The sequence below is a fragment of the Panicum virgatum genome, chromosome 5K, assembly GCF_016808335.1.
Source record: "Panicum virgatum strain AP13 chromosome 5K, P.virgatum_v5, whole genome shotgun sequence".
NCBI classification, from domain to species: domain Eukaryota; kingdom Viridiplantae; phylum Streptophyta; class Magnoliopsida; order Poales; family Poaceae; genus Panicum; species Panicum virgatum.
The window spans coordinates 55,243,674-55,256,449 of NC_053140.1; the positions used below are offsets into that span (position 1 = coordinate 55,243,674).

Genomic DNA, 12,776 nt, shown 5'->3' on the forward strand with positions numbered 1-12,776 from the left:
GAAAATTAACCACCAGCCAGAAAGCTTTGCATGTCTAGATATATGTGCTAAGTTATACCCACTGGTCGGGTAAGCCTTGCTGAGTATTAGTATACTCAGGGTTTATTGCCACAATTATTATTTCAGGACACCCGGACGTCGATTTCTGCCCCTGCTGCGTTAAATTCATCCGCAGAGATGCAGAGGGGTGGGAAGTGGTGGAGAGAGACCCTTAGGCTAGGGCTTTGTCGAGTTGTACACTTGGGGCTGAGTGTGCAGCCTTTCTGTTTTGCGCACACCGGTCTGACCGGTCCGTGGGACCGGTCTGACCGGTAGGGTCGGCAGGTAGTGCTGACCGGTCCGACCAGTTGGGAGCACCGGTCTGACCGGTCTTGATGGATCAGAACTGATGTGAGCTAGAGTAGTTGTATGATCTTTATATTCGACTTCAGTCATATCCATTGTAAAAGTTAGTCTTGTAAATTATTTAAGTATTTGAACTCAATTTGTAAAAATTAAATATCTCGTGTCGTGATCACTCTCGTATTTTAAGTATTTTCTCGTGCTTGTACCATCTGCGCCCACCATTGCGTGGGACTACCGGTGTTGTTTCGATCGGGCCGTGGGTTGAGAAAGGATCGCCAAATTAATCCGTTAAGCTAATGCGTCCGATGTGTTCAAATGACGGCCATTATGCTTAATTAGAGTTTTAATTTGGTGGTTCCGTCACAATCTCCTTGTATTTTTTCCATCATCCCTTGATTTCTGTTTTCATCCTGGTACAGTTTCCATTTTTAGCGACGCGGCAGCACCAGTTCCTACTAAATTTGGCCTGTGCCTATTGTTTTACGGGGTAGAAAAAAAAGCATTCGCTCCTGCCTCCGGGTGGTTGGTGTGGGTGTCTAATAAAGGTAGGGTGGCGTCGCCATTGCGGGCGGCACTAGCAGTGGCAGCAGCTGCTGAGCCTGTGTGCGTGGGGAGGTTGACCGGGACTCGTTCCGGATCCTGAAATAAGGCCAGCCACCGCTCGTTTCCCCTCCCTTCACTCCCTCCCCTTGCATTTTAGCCTCCCGCGGTTCTGGAGCCGCGGGCCATTCCCAACCATCGTTCCGGTGGTGGCCGGTATTGGCCGAGACCCATGGGCATCCAGGTCGCGGCGGTCGTCACGCCGCCGCCGTGCTCTTCCCCCTCGTCCTCCTCCCCGGCGTCGCCTTCGTCCTCCGCCATTGCCGCGTCGCCGCGGCATGCCGCCGCGCCCGGCGTCAGGCTGGGGAGGAGCCAGTCGTCGCTGGCCGGCTGGAGCGCGGGCCTCGCGCGCCGTCGCGGCGGGCCGCCCGCGATCAGGCGCGCCCTCAGCGCCAGCATCGACGGCGACGGCGGGGACGACGAGGAGTTCCTGAGGAGAATCCAGGAGCTCGCGGCGGGGCAGCACCCGGGCGCCGGCGGCTGCGGGTGGCCGGCCAGCGTGGAGCGGAGCGCCAGCAGCGTCGGGCTGCCGCTGTCGCTGCGGATGCTCAAGCGGCGGAAGCAGCAGCAGCAGCAGCTGGAGCAGGGGCGGTGGGACGAGCGCCTCATGGACCGCGCCGGCGAGTCCGCGCGCGCCGCGGTGGGCCGCGCCTTCGCGTCCATGGTGCTCATCATCCGGGAGCTGCAGAGCTTCACGCTGCAGATGCGGGAGGCGCTCTTGTACGAGGACCTGCAGGGCGTCCTGGCGCGCGTCCACGCCGAGATGCACGCCTCCTTCGTCTGGCTTTTCCAGCACATCTTCTCCAGCACCCCGGCGCTCATGGTCTCCCTCATGCTGCTCCTCGCCAACTTCACCGTCTTCTCCATGGGCGACAGCGTCGCGGCCGCCGCCACGCTCCCGCCTCCCCAGGCCGCCGTGGCGGCCGTCGAGTTGGTGGAGACCCAGCAGCCGGCGGAGCAATCCCAGTCCCAGCAGCGGTTCGACCCCGCCGCGCTCAAGACGTTCTCAGCCCCCGGCCGCACCGCCTCGGGGGGCGGGAACGGCGACGGGGGCGGCAAGGTGCGGCCGGTCGCCGGCGCCACCGGCGACGGCCAATCGGACGAGTCGTCGCACAGACAAGGCGGAGCCGTGCTGCCTCAGGACGCGTCGCAGCAAGCGACGCCGCTCGGCGCGGGCTCGGAGGCGTCCGTGTCCGACTCCTCAATGGCCGTGGAGGAGGCGCACCACCCTGGACAGGACGAGCTGGCCATCTGGAAACGGATATCCGATGAGGCGACCAGGATGCAGGCGAGCGTGAGCGCCGAGGAGCTGATGGACCCAGAAATCCTGGAGCAGCTCGTCGCGCCGGTGGAGGCGCCGGCGCCGGCGCCGGACGCGGAGTACTCGGCGGAACACGCGGCCACGGCGCAGAGATACGAGCAGGCCGTGTCCGAGGAGCCCAACAACTCGCTGCTGCTCTCCAACTTCGCTCAGTTCCTGTACCAGGTGCCGGGCGACCACGACCGGTGAGTGGCCGCAACTGGTTCCGTGCCGCGCGCGATGGGTTTGGGTTTGGGTTTGGGTCGCTGACGGGGGGCTTGGCGCGCGTGCAGGGCGGAGCACTTCTTCAAGCGGGCGGTGCGCGCGGAGCCGGCGGACGCGGAGGCGATGGGGCGGTACGCGGCGTTCCTGTGGCAGGCGCGCAACGACCTCGCGGCCGCGGAGGAGACGTACCAGGAGGCCATCGCCGCCGACCCCAGCAACGCGCACCACGCGGCGGCCTACGCGCACTTCCTGTGGAACACGGGCGGTGAGGACACATGCTACCCCCTCGACTGATCTGCGCCGCCGCCCGCCACCGCCCAGCGCACAGACCATCGGTGGTGCCTCCCATAAAACCCAAACACAAAAAAGAAAGAAAGAAAAAAGAGATCGCTCCCTCCGCCACTCCACCCCACTCCGTCGGCCAGTCCACGCTCTTCTCGCGGCATGTGCTTGGGCGGCCACCCAGGCAGCGATGCCACACTCCCAAGTGAAGCTGCAGCTGAAGCTGATACACTTGGCGCCACTAGAATCAGAACCGTCCGTTTTGCTTAAGCAGCCGTGTCCTCTCAGTCTCTTCCCGTGGTCGCTCGTTCTGGGGCAAGTGAAACAGTGGAGCAGCGGCCGCCGGAAACCCGCGGCGGCGGGCGGCGACGCGCGGTTGCCGGCTGCTCCGGGGGGTGGGGTCCGTGTCCGTCCACTTGTTGGCGTCGCGTGTCGGGAGACGGCGTGGATGTTTGCACCTGGCGCTTTGCACGGCGTCGTCGAGATTCGCGAGACGCCGCTCCGTTCAGTGGGGGGAGGTGAAGTCAAGTATATACACCAGCAGCAAATTTTGCTTCTTGTAACTGTGCAGATGAATAAACTGTATAAGAAGCTCTCCAATTTTGTTTGTTTTCACCCGGTGAGGCACCACCAAGCAAATTTTGTTTCTTTTCTTCTGGCCTCTCGAGTGCTCTTGAATTGGAACTCGGAGTCGCATCTGGACGGGAAACCTGTGCTGTGGGGGGATCGTTTCAGTGGAAAGCATGTGAACCGGGGTTGCGGCAGTTGACAGTTTGCGGCCTCCTTTTCCGTCGCCTTGCACTAGTTGCACATGCAGATCTGGATTGGTTACCACAATCTGCACACATGCTTTTTTGTAAGACCATGGTCAGTGAATCCGTACCCCTCGTAAACTTCGGAGCAAAATCGAAAATTTCAAGAGCTAGCACGGTGGGAACTTACAGTTGCAACTATCAATTGGACTCGAAAGCTTTCAATTCGAACAAACTAAAAAAATAAAATAAATTTACAGTATCGAATAGCTGGCTGCCAGATCTGTCTGAAGAAATTCAGCAAAAAAAAATTCCTAGAATGTGCTATGCACGTATTCCATAAGGAGAAGAAATTCAGGACACAATGAAGAAGCCAAATCAAAACCCACAAAGTCTTCACTTGATTTGGTCCTCGAAAATACTATCAAACCTGGAAAAGCATGGAACTCTCAAATCCAAACCTAAATAAAACTGCAAACTTCATAATTGACCTTTCGATAGCATGGCAGAGTATGCGCAGCCTTGTACTTGAGAAAAAAGAAACATCACATTGCACATTGATTTTTTCGAAATAAAAAACACTTACAAAAAAATGAGGGAGGGGATCATCTTGGAGAATTTGCCTATCCTGTATGAGCATTTTTTTCCATCATGTGAAGTACATCTGTGATCGCTGAACTGTCCACTGATGGAAACATTCATTCCTGTTCCTTAGTAGCTAAGGCTGCGAAATAATGCTGTGCTCACTAATAATTTTCTACATTTGAAACAGAAAAGGGCAAAGAATATACGCCACCACATAATAATAAGGCAAAAGTCTATTTTACCTCCTCCAACTATCACCAAAGTTTGGTTTTCCTCCTACAACTATAAAACCGGGTATTTCACCTCCCTCAACTTTTCAAACCGTCCATTTTACCTCCCTCGAGCGGTTTTGAAGGCTGTTTGCTACAGTAACCGTAGTTTTATCTTTTTCTTTTTTTATAAAATTTCAGTTGAATCTTTGAAAAATCATAGTAAATCACAAAAAAATCATAAAATAGAAAATCCAATTTTGTTGGACTCCACATGAGTAGATATACGCAGTGAATATATTATATAGTATACTTTAGTACAATTTTTTTACTGTAACTTTAGATATATACTTTTCTGTAATTAATTTATAGCTACAGTTTTCGTCGTCCCATTATGGTGAAATTTTTATGGTGGGCTAATCATTATATGATTGAGCTATAGTAAAAATTTTATGATTATTAGATCATGTATGATTGAGTTATAGATTTATCTATACATTCGTCTAGATTTTTCTATAGATTTATCTAGTTTATATAGATAAATCTATAGATCAGTCAAACATGATCTAATAATCATAAAATTTTTACTACAGCTCAATCATATAATGATTAGCTCACCATAAAAATTTCACCATAATGGGACGACGAAAACTGTAGCTATAAATTAATTACAGAAAAGTATATATCTAAAGTTACAGTAAAAAAATTGTACTAAAGTATACCATATAATATATTCACTGCGTATATCTACTCATGTGGAGTCCAACAAAATTGGATTTTCCATTTTATGATTTTTTTGTGATTTACTATGATTTTTCAAAGATTCAACTGAAATTTTTTAAAAAAGGAAAAGACAAAACTACGGTTACTGTAGCAAAACAGTCTTCAAAACCGCTCAAGGGAGGTAAAATGGACGGTTTAAAAAGTTGAGGGAGGTGAAATACCCGGTTTTATAGTTGTAGGAGGAAAACCAAACTTTGGTGATAGTTGGAGGAGGTAAAATAGACTTTTGCCTAATAATAACCATATAAACGAAAGAGTAAAATATCATCACCTAGCCATACCAATCTGGTTTTATCATTTCGTATATAGTTGTTTATGTAAGCACGAGAGGAAAAGATATGGCTAGGTGCTAGGAGATAGGAGTGGAGGAAGAAGATGAGGATATTTTGGTCTAAAATTTTTCAAAAACATATCGAAGGGGTAAGTAGTGGTGTGTTTCGAAGAGTTGCAAAATTGTAATGGCATAATTTCAATATGACGAATTGTAATGGCAAATCGGTGAACTTGGACAATTGTAATGGCATGCATCTAATTAACCCAAAAGAAAAGCCAGCTACGAAAGAGCCTGATTCCTTTTCTTTTTCTTCTTGTTGCTCTTTCCTAAAAATAATAATATATCCTTTCAAAAAAAAATATATAGAACGTCAGAAATGAGCGGATGCAATTGCAGACGTAGCAGAACTGTAAAACTAGCTTGCAATCTCACTAGAACATGCCCAGTGGCAATTCTAAGCATCGTTCAATTCTAACTTCTAAGCAATAATGGCTTCTCGCTTGTGCTGCATCTATGCAATTATGCATATGATGAAGCACTGTCCGTACGAACGAGCTTAAATTTGCTAAGTTGTTGAGTACGAACACTCATCAGTCATCAGTAGCCACGGGCCCATGGCTTGATCATAATCACTTGTGGACAATACAACAGTCAGTTCCTCTCCTATTCTACAGTTTTCTGAGCTAAGATCATTCATTGTTCAGAACGATACCAGCAAGAAGTAACTGCAGAATTTCACAGGAACAGCATTTCATGGATGGTATCACGATCGCAAGGAGCAGCTTTTCGACTGCCACGAGGATCGCAATCTGCAACCGACCTGATCCCATCGCTGCCTGACGAGCCGGTATGCTTTCCCGTCTGTCCCTGGCAGTGTCGTTCAAAGATCAGAGCACAACCGAAACTTCAGTGGTCACAGATACTACTCAGTGGTGTCCTTCCGATAGGTGATTGGTAGCCTTGTCCAGCGCCTTGCTGAACGCACACCAACCGACTAATCCGCCAAAGATGAGCGGCCAAGGGCGGCAGGGCCATGCCCAGTTCGACTGAGAACTACAAGTCCTCGAGCCAAACTCATGTCACTTCATCAAAAACAGTGCTCCTGACGATTGATACGATTCCGATCATGTGTGTGATGGATGGGCCGGTGCCAGTCAGTCGCTGCGCACCCCGTTGCAGGTTACGGGGCGTGATCGAGCTTGCGTTGCGCCACATGCCTGGGCCACCTGTAATGTGTAAGCTTATGCCTGAACTTATTCTGAACCCACTGTTCCTGATCAAGCCGTGATGTGAGCCTGTCCGCGCTACTTGATGTGGTGTGTCCCCTGACCGAACTAGGATCCAGGGTTTCCAGTCATGTCCAAGAGGAAGGATCCACAGCGAAGCAGGGTTCAGAACTTCGGATAGATTGAAACATGGTGCGTGCTTCAAACGGACAACAGCAATGGCCGGGGGTGAGATACAGTTCTCCATAGTCGCAGGCTTAAAACTTTTCGAGACTGATGGTGGTGGCCTGTATCCTAATTGCCTTTTCCGGAGACATCTGCCATCATATCTGTTGATGCATAATCATCGTTCCGCTGAAATATCAGATATTTAAGTTGCCATGGGCATGGATTGGATTGGAATGAGCCTGGTCTAGCTCCTTCAGGCTTCCGAGTTAGCTCTGCCATGTCTACATTCAACGAATATCCTGACAGTATGTAGCAGCAATTATGTAATGAGGAACGGCATGTCCCTTACCCCTTGGCATTGTGTTGATGGCTAAAATTGGCACCAACCGATTTGATTGGTCCGACCGAGCGGTCTCACCGAGCGGTCTGACTGGTCGAGGCACTGTGGCCTGTCCGGTCTGACAGGATTTCTTGCGGGATAAGTCCACCCCCACCCTATAAATATAAAATGTCACGGCCGATTAGGGAATCCAATCGAACAAAATCAATACAAACTCTATTTTTTATCCTCTTCTCCAAACCCTAACTTTTCCAACCACATCTGCTGTTCTTCCTTCGTCTCCGCGACGTTTGAAGGCGTTCTAGGTGGCATGCCGATCCTAGAACAACCCTACGTGCGCCTACCCTGACGGGGTCCATCCCGGGTTCGCGTTCATCGGCCGTTCGTCGGTCGTCGCCGATTCACACCGGCGACCGGTCTGACCGGTCTCTTAGACCGGTCTAACGGCTCCACGCAGGGAGAGCTGCATCGAGCTCTTTCTCGCGCCGCACGATCTAGTGCGTTCGTGTGTTAACCGAGATTTGCGTCAACATACTTTTTGGCGACTCCGCTGGGGAAGAAAGATCTTGGTTAATAAAACCGATCTAATCTACTCTAAAGAAGATGAGCTCCAACACAGAAATCGACAAGGAGAACATCATCCCTTTGACATATGAGCATCTTCCGGAGGACGTTCGTCTGCTGCTGGAGGAGCGCAAGAAGAAGCGTGATGAAGAAGATCTACAAGCGGTGCTTGCGAGCATCAAGGTTGATCGACGCGACAATGTCACCAAGATCAAGGAGATCGACTTCGCTTCTACCTCCTCAGATGCATCTACTGAGGTAATACCTGCTGCAACTGCTCCACCTTCTAGTGTTACTATGGAACAAATTCAGAAATTGTTAGCTGAACGTGATGTTTATTGGGTTAATTGGCTTAGCTCTAAGGAAAGGGAATCGGCTGGTAAGAAACCAGAATCAGCCGATGAACCTCCATCTGTTTCTACTTCTGAATTTTATGTTCCTCAACCATCGACAGCATCTCCTACGAGTCAACCTCAATATGGGATGCCGATGAATTATTTCAGTGGTCAAACTGTTACACCCACGTACACTGATCCTATTATGAGTGTTCCTGGTTCGGCCAACATTAGCCGAACAAACGAGATTGTTCAGTACACACCACCAGAAATCTCCAGGAATTCAGTGCCACACACCGGTCCTATCTCCGACGAGATGTTCGACAGATATGTGCAGCGTTGGCAAAACCGGCAGAGACCGGTCAGACCGGTATATCAGTCCGGTCAGACCGGTTCCCCCCAACCGGTCCGACCGGTCGTACCGACCGGTCCGACTGGTCCATCCGGTCAGTTTGTTCCAAATTAGCGTGAGGTATCTACATTCGCACAGCCAAATTCTTTGAGTAATTTTGATAAAATGCTTACTGATTATAAGAATGATTTGGCTAATATGCTTAGAGAAAGTTTTGGAGTGGATGTTAGAAGTAAAACTCGCACATACCAAAAGCCGTATCCTACTTCGTTTGATTCGGTTGCATACCCTGCTGGTTTTAGGTTGCCTGAGTTTGTTAAATTCAGTGGGGAAGATACTAGGAGTACTTTTGAGCATATTAGTCAGTATCTTGCCCAATTAGGAGAACTGGTTCAATAAACGAGTTAAAAGTGCGTTTATTTTCTTTATCTATAACTGGAACCGCTTTCTCATGGTTTTCATCTTTGGCACCTAATTCTATTGGCTCATGGGAACAATTAGAGCAGAAGTTCCGTGAGCACTTTTTCTGTGGGCAGGATGAGCTTAAATTGTCTCACTTGACATCGGTTAGACAATCGCGTGATGAATCTGTCAATGATTATATAAGACAATTCCGCTATACAAAAAACCGATACTTTAGTGTGAATATTGCAGAAAAGGATTTAACTGACTTGGCTTTTAATGGCTTGCGCTCTCATATTAAAGAAAGATTAGAGGGCTATGATTTCTTTAATGTTACTCAAGTGCATCAAAGAGCTTTGGCTGTAGAAAGCCGAAGCAAATAGTCTCAAGAATCTCATAGGCATCATCGTTCTAGTGTGCATGCTTTATAATGCAATTCAAATTGTTCGGACGATAAGTCTAATGATGTGTATGCTGCTGAGTTTGCTTGCCCATCTCAAGCTAAACCATTTACTTGTTCTGCTCTTAAGCCGATTCAGAAAAATCAGCAAGATGAATGATTTACTTTTGATGTATCCAAGTGCGAGGATATTTGATGAGTTATATAGGATTGGATATGTCAAGATGTCACATACTCCACCGCCGCTTGAAGAATTGAAGCGGCGAGCATATTGCAAATTTCATAATACTTTCTCACATGCCACTAATGATTGCAATGTGTTACGTAGACAAATTCAATCGGCCATTAATGAAGTACGATTGGTTATTCCTAATATGCAAATTGATCAGAATCCTTTCCCGGTGCATATGTTGGAATTGAATAATCCCAAAGTGTTAGTTCGGCCAAGTCAAGCCGAATCGACAAAAGGGAAAAATGTAGTTATTGGTGATGAAAGACCTGAAAAGAAGCTGACATTACAGACCTCTCAAGGCGCAAAAATACTCGGAGGGCAAGACAAGAAGAAGAAGGCCGACAACAAGTCGACCGGTTTGACCGGCCATAGCGACGGTCTGACCGGTCTGACCGGTGCGCCCAGTAAATCTGGGAACTCCTCCAAAATCAAGACAAGGCTGAGTTTTAAGGAACTCTTGGCCAAATATGAGAAGTAAGGGAGTGCTCAGAGACAGAAGGGGCGACCAAGCGAAGTCAAGTATACGGGATCATCGTCAAGACATCAAGAGCAATCGAGTCAAGGTAATTATACTTCATCTAGTGGACCGATTGCTCCATGGTATTGCTGGTGTCCTTACTTTTATACACCTACGGATTATAGTAGGATGCATATTGTCGGTGTCCCGACCCGGGGGTCCGGATCCCAACTAGTAAATGTTGTGCGTTTCCTCGTCCCAGATGTTGATGCAAGAGGCAATACAGTAACGCACGGGTTTATCATGGTTCCGGCCGCGGGGCCGTACGTCCAGCAAGAGGGTGTGCGAGGGCACTGTATTATCTTGCACCTGGAGTGCTTGTAGTAGGGGGTACAAGCGAGGCGAGAGAGGGAGGGGAGCTCCCAGGTCTCTGCTAGAAGCGGAGTCGGTTGAGGTGAGCACTCAGTGGTGCTGAGAGAGCGGCGATGATCGCAAGCGTAGGAGGTGATAGCTAAAGTCTAAATCGTCCGGTCGGAGTCCCCCCAAAGGGAGCCCACCTCCTTCCTTTATAGTCACAAGGAGGGGCGGTCTACACGATCAGGGGAACGTGGAAGTCGTCGTCTTTCCCCGAATCGCGGGGGTGCAGTGGTCGAACACTGTAGAAAGTACGCTGTGGGGCATGGCGTCGGGCGTGACGGTCGTCCTGGCCATCGTCCTTGGTCTTGCGGAGATCGCGTCGGCGTCCTGCCAACTCCAGCAAGCGGCGTGGTCATCACTGTAGAATGTTCAGTCCTCCGGATGTGGCGTTCCATGGGCTCTGCAGGCCAGGGTCCTGCGTGCACCTGCGATGGCGGGGCACGTGGCGGTCCCGGACCCCCTGGACGGAGTGCTGGGGTGCACATTAGGAGGTCCGGGAGACACGTGGAAGTCCCGGATCCCCCGAGGGGGGAGGTCCGGGACTCCGGCTGCGAGTGATGGGCATCCCTCTTCGAGGGGCCCGTGGCGACACCAGACCTCCTCCCAAGCAGGAGGTGGTCCCGGGGCCATGCGTGTGATGAGGTGGAGTCCGGGCGGCCGGAGTTGGCAGAATAGTAACGGGGAGCAGTGCCGAGCGCGTTTCGTCCCGCGTCGCAAGTCTCACAGTGCTGCCACAGCGTCCGGGATGGTGGAGCAGTGACCGGAGTTGGCGGATGGGACTCTGGTCACAGCCACTGTGGGGAATGGCGGGCTGACGCCGTCTGTCCTTAGCACTGTGGAGGAGTGGTTGTCATTCAATGCCTCCGTACGGCGGGCGGTTGAGCGGCAAGGCCGTTTGTCCCTTATGCCGAGGGGTGGCCTCGAGCGAGGCGGAGATGAGTTACCTGCTCGAGGGAGGTTCGCTGCCCTCGAGCGAGGCGGAGATGATTTGCCCGCTCGAGGGTAGATTCGCTACCCTCGAGCGAGGCGGAGATGCGGGGCGCAGCCGAGGGTCCCGAGGGGAGCCCTCGAGCGAGGCGGAGATCGTCCCGCGAGCGGGCCCGAGAGGGGTGCGAATGGGCCGCATGCTGGGCTTCTTTGAGTCATTTACTTTCTTCCAGATTGGAAGGAGGCCGTGGGCCTTCGCGGGCCCAGTTGCCTTAACATATGTTTGCGTTTTAAAGCGATCTGAGTACCCCGATTAGGGTGTGGCTAATCATGGTACCCGACACATATGCAATCATATTATATTCAATATCCTCCTATGTATCCAAATCATGCATTACTACAAAAACCTTTTGTTGCTAGCAATAATCCGGTCAAGCAAGATGTTGATTGCAGCAAAGAGAATGAGAAGAGCAAGGAGCAAGATTCAAAGTATTTACAACCGAGGTGGTGTTTCTCAGGCTTGTCTCATACTCAGAAGCGAAGGCTGCAACGTATGCGCAAGAAGGAGGCAATGGAACAACAAGTGGAGGCCGTGCCAAAGATGTCAGCGACAATGAAGAAGGTGTGGCGGCCCAAACAAGTTGTTTCAACACCGACTTGAGCAAAACATAGCCGATAATTGTTTATTGCCTTTAGTACAAAAAATGGCCGATGTAGTGTTAATCATCGCCCTTAGACAATTTTGGCTCAGAAGAATGTTTTTTGGCAAGCAAGCTTTACCAAAAAACAGGGGGGCATATGTTGACAGCCAAAATTAACACCTACCGGTCTTACCGAGCAGTCTGATCGGTCGAGGCACTGTGGCCTGTCCGGCAGGGACCGACCGGTCTGACCGGTAGGTCCGACCGGTCTGACCGGTCTAGGTAGAGCCCGAGAACAACTAGGGTTTTTCATAGATTTAGATCTGTAAACAGGATTTCTTGCGGGATAAGTTCACCCCACCCTATAAATATAAAGGGTCATGGCCGATTAGGGAATCCAATCGAACAAAATCAATACAAACTCTACTTTTTATCCTCTTCTCCAAACCCTAGCTTTTCCAACCCCATCTGCTGTTTTTCCTTCGTCTCCGCCATGTTTAAAGGCGTTCTAGGTGGCATGCCGATCCTAAAACAACCCTACGTGCGCCTACCCTGACGGGTCCCTCCCGGGTTCGCGTTCGTCGGCCGTCGCCGATTCTCACCGGCTACCCTGACGGGGTCCCTCCCGGGTTCGCGTTCGTCGGCGGTCGCCGATTCTCACCGGCGACCGGTCTGACTGGTCGCTTAGACCGGTCTAACCGCTCCACGCAGGGAGAACTGCATCGAGCTCTTTCTCACGCCGCACGATCTAGTGCGTTCGTGTGTTGACCGAGATTTGCGTCAACACATTGTTGACTCGAGCTTATCAGGGTATGGGTATAGAAGTCGATGTTGAATAATGTGCTGCCGACCTGTCAGCTGCCACTGCTACCAGAGAGGAGCTGGTCATTTTCTTTCCAGTTGAGTGGCACCAATTCTTGATAACAGGATGCTCATCAGTTCAAGCCGAACGAATGTTTA

At 50.6% G+C, this 12,776-nt stretch overlaps 1 protein-coding gene across 1 annotated transcript; it reads left to right on the top strand.

Moving 5' to 3' along the window:
* The first annotated feature begins 836 nt into the window (after positions 1-836).
* LOC120708710 lies at positions 837-3,405 on the top strand. Its single transcript, XM_039994098.1, has 2 exons — positions 837-2,451; positions 2,539-3,405. The coding sequence occupies exons 1-2, from the start codon at positions 1,118-1,120 to the stop codon at positions 2,762-2,764; spliced, it is 1,560 nt and encodes a 519-aa protein (XP_039850032.1). The 5' UTR covers positions 837-1,117; the 3' UTR covers positions 2,765-3,405.
* Positions 3,406-12,776: the final 9,371 nt, after the last annotated feature.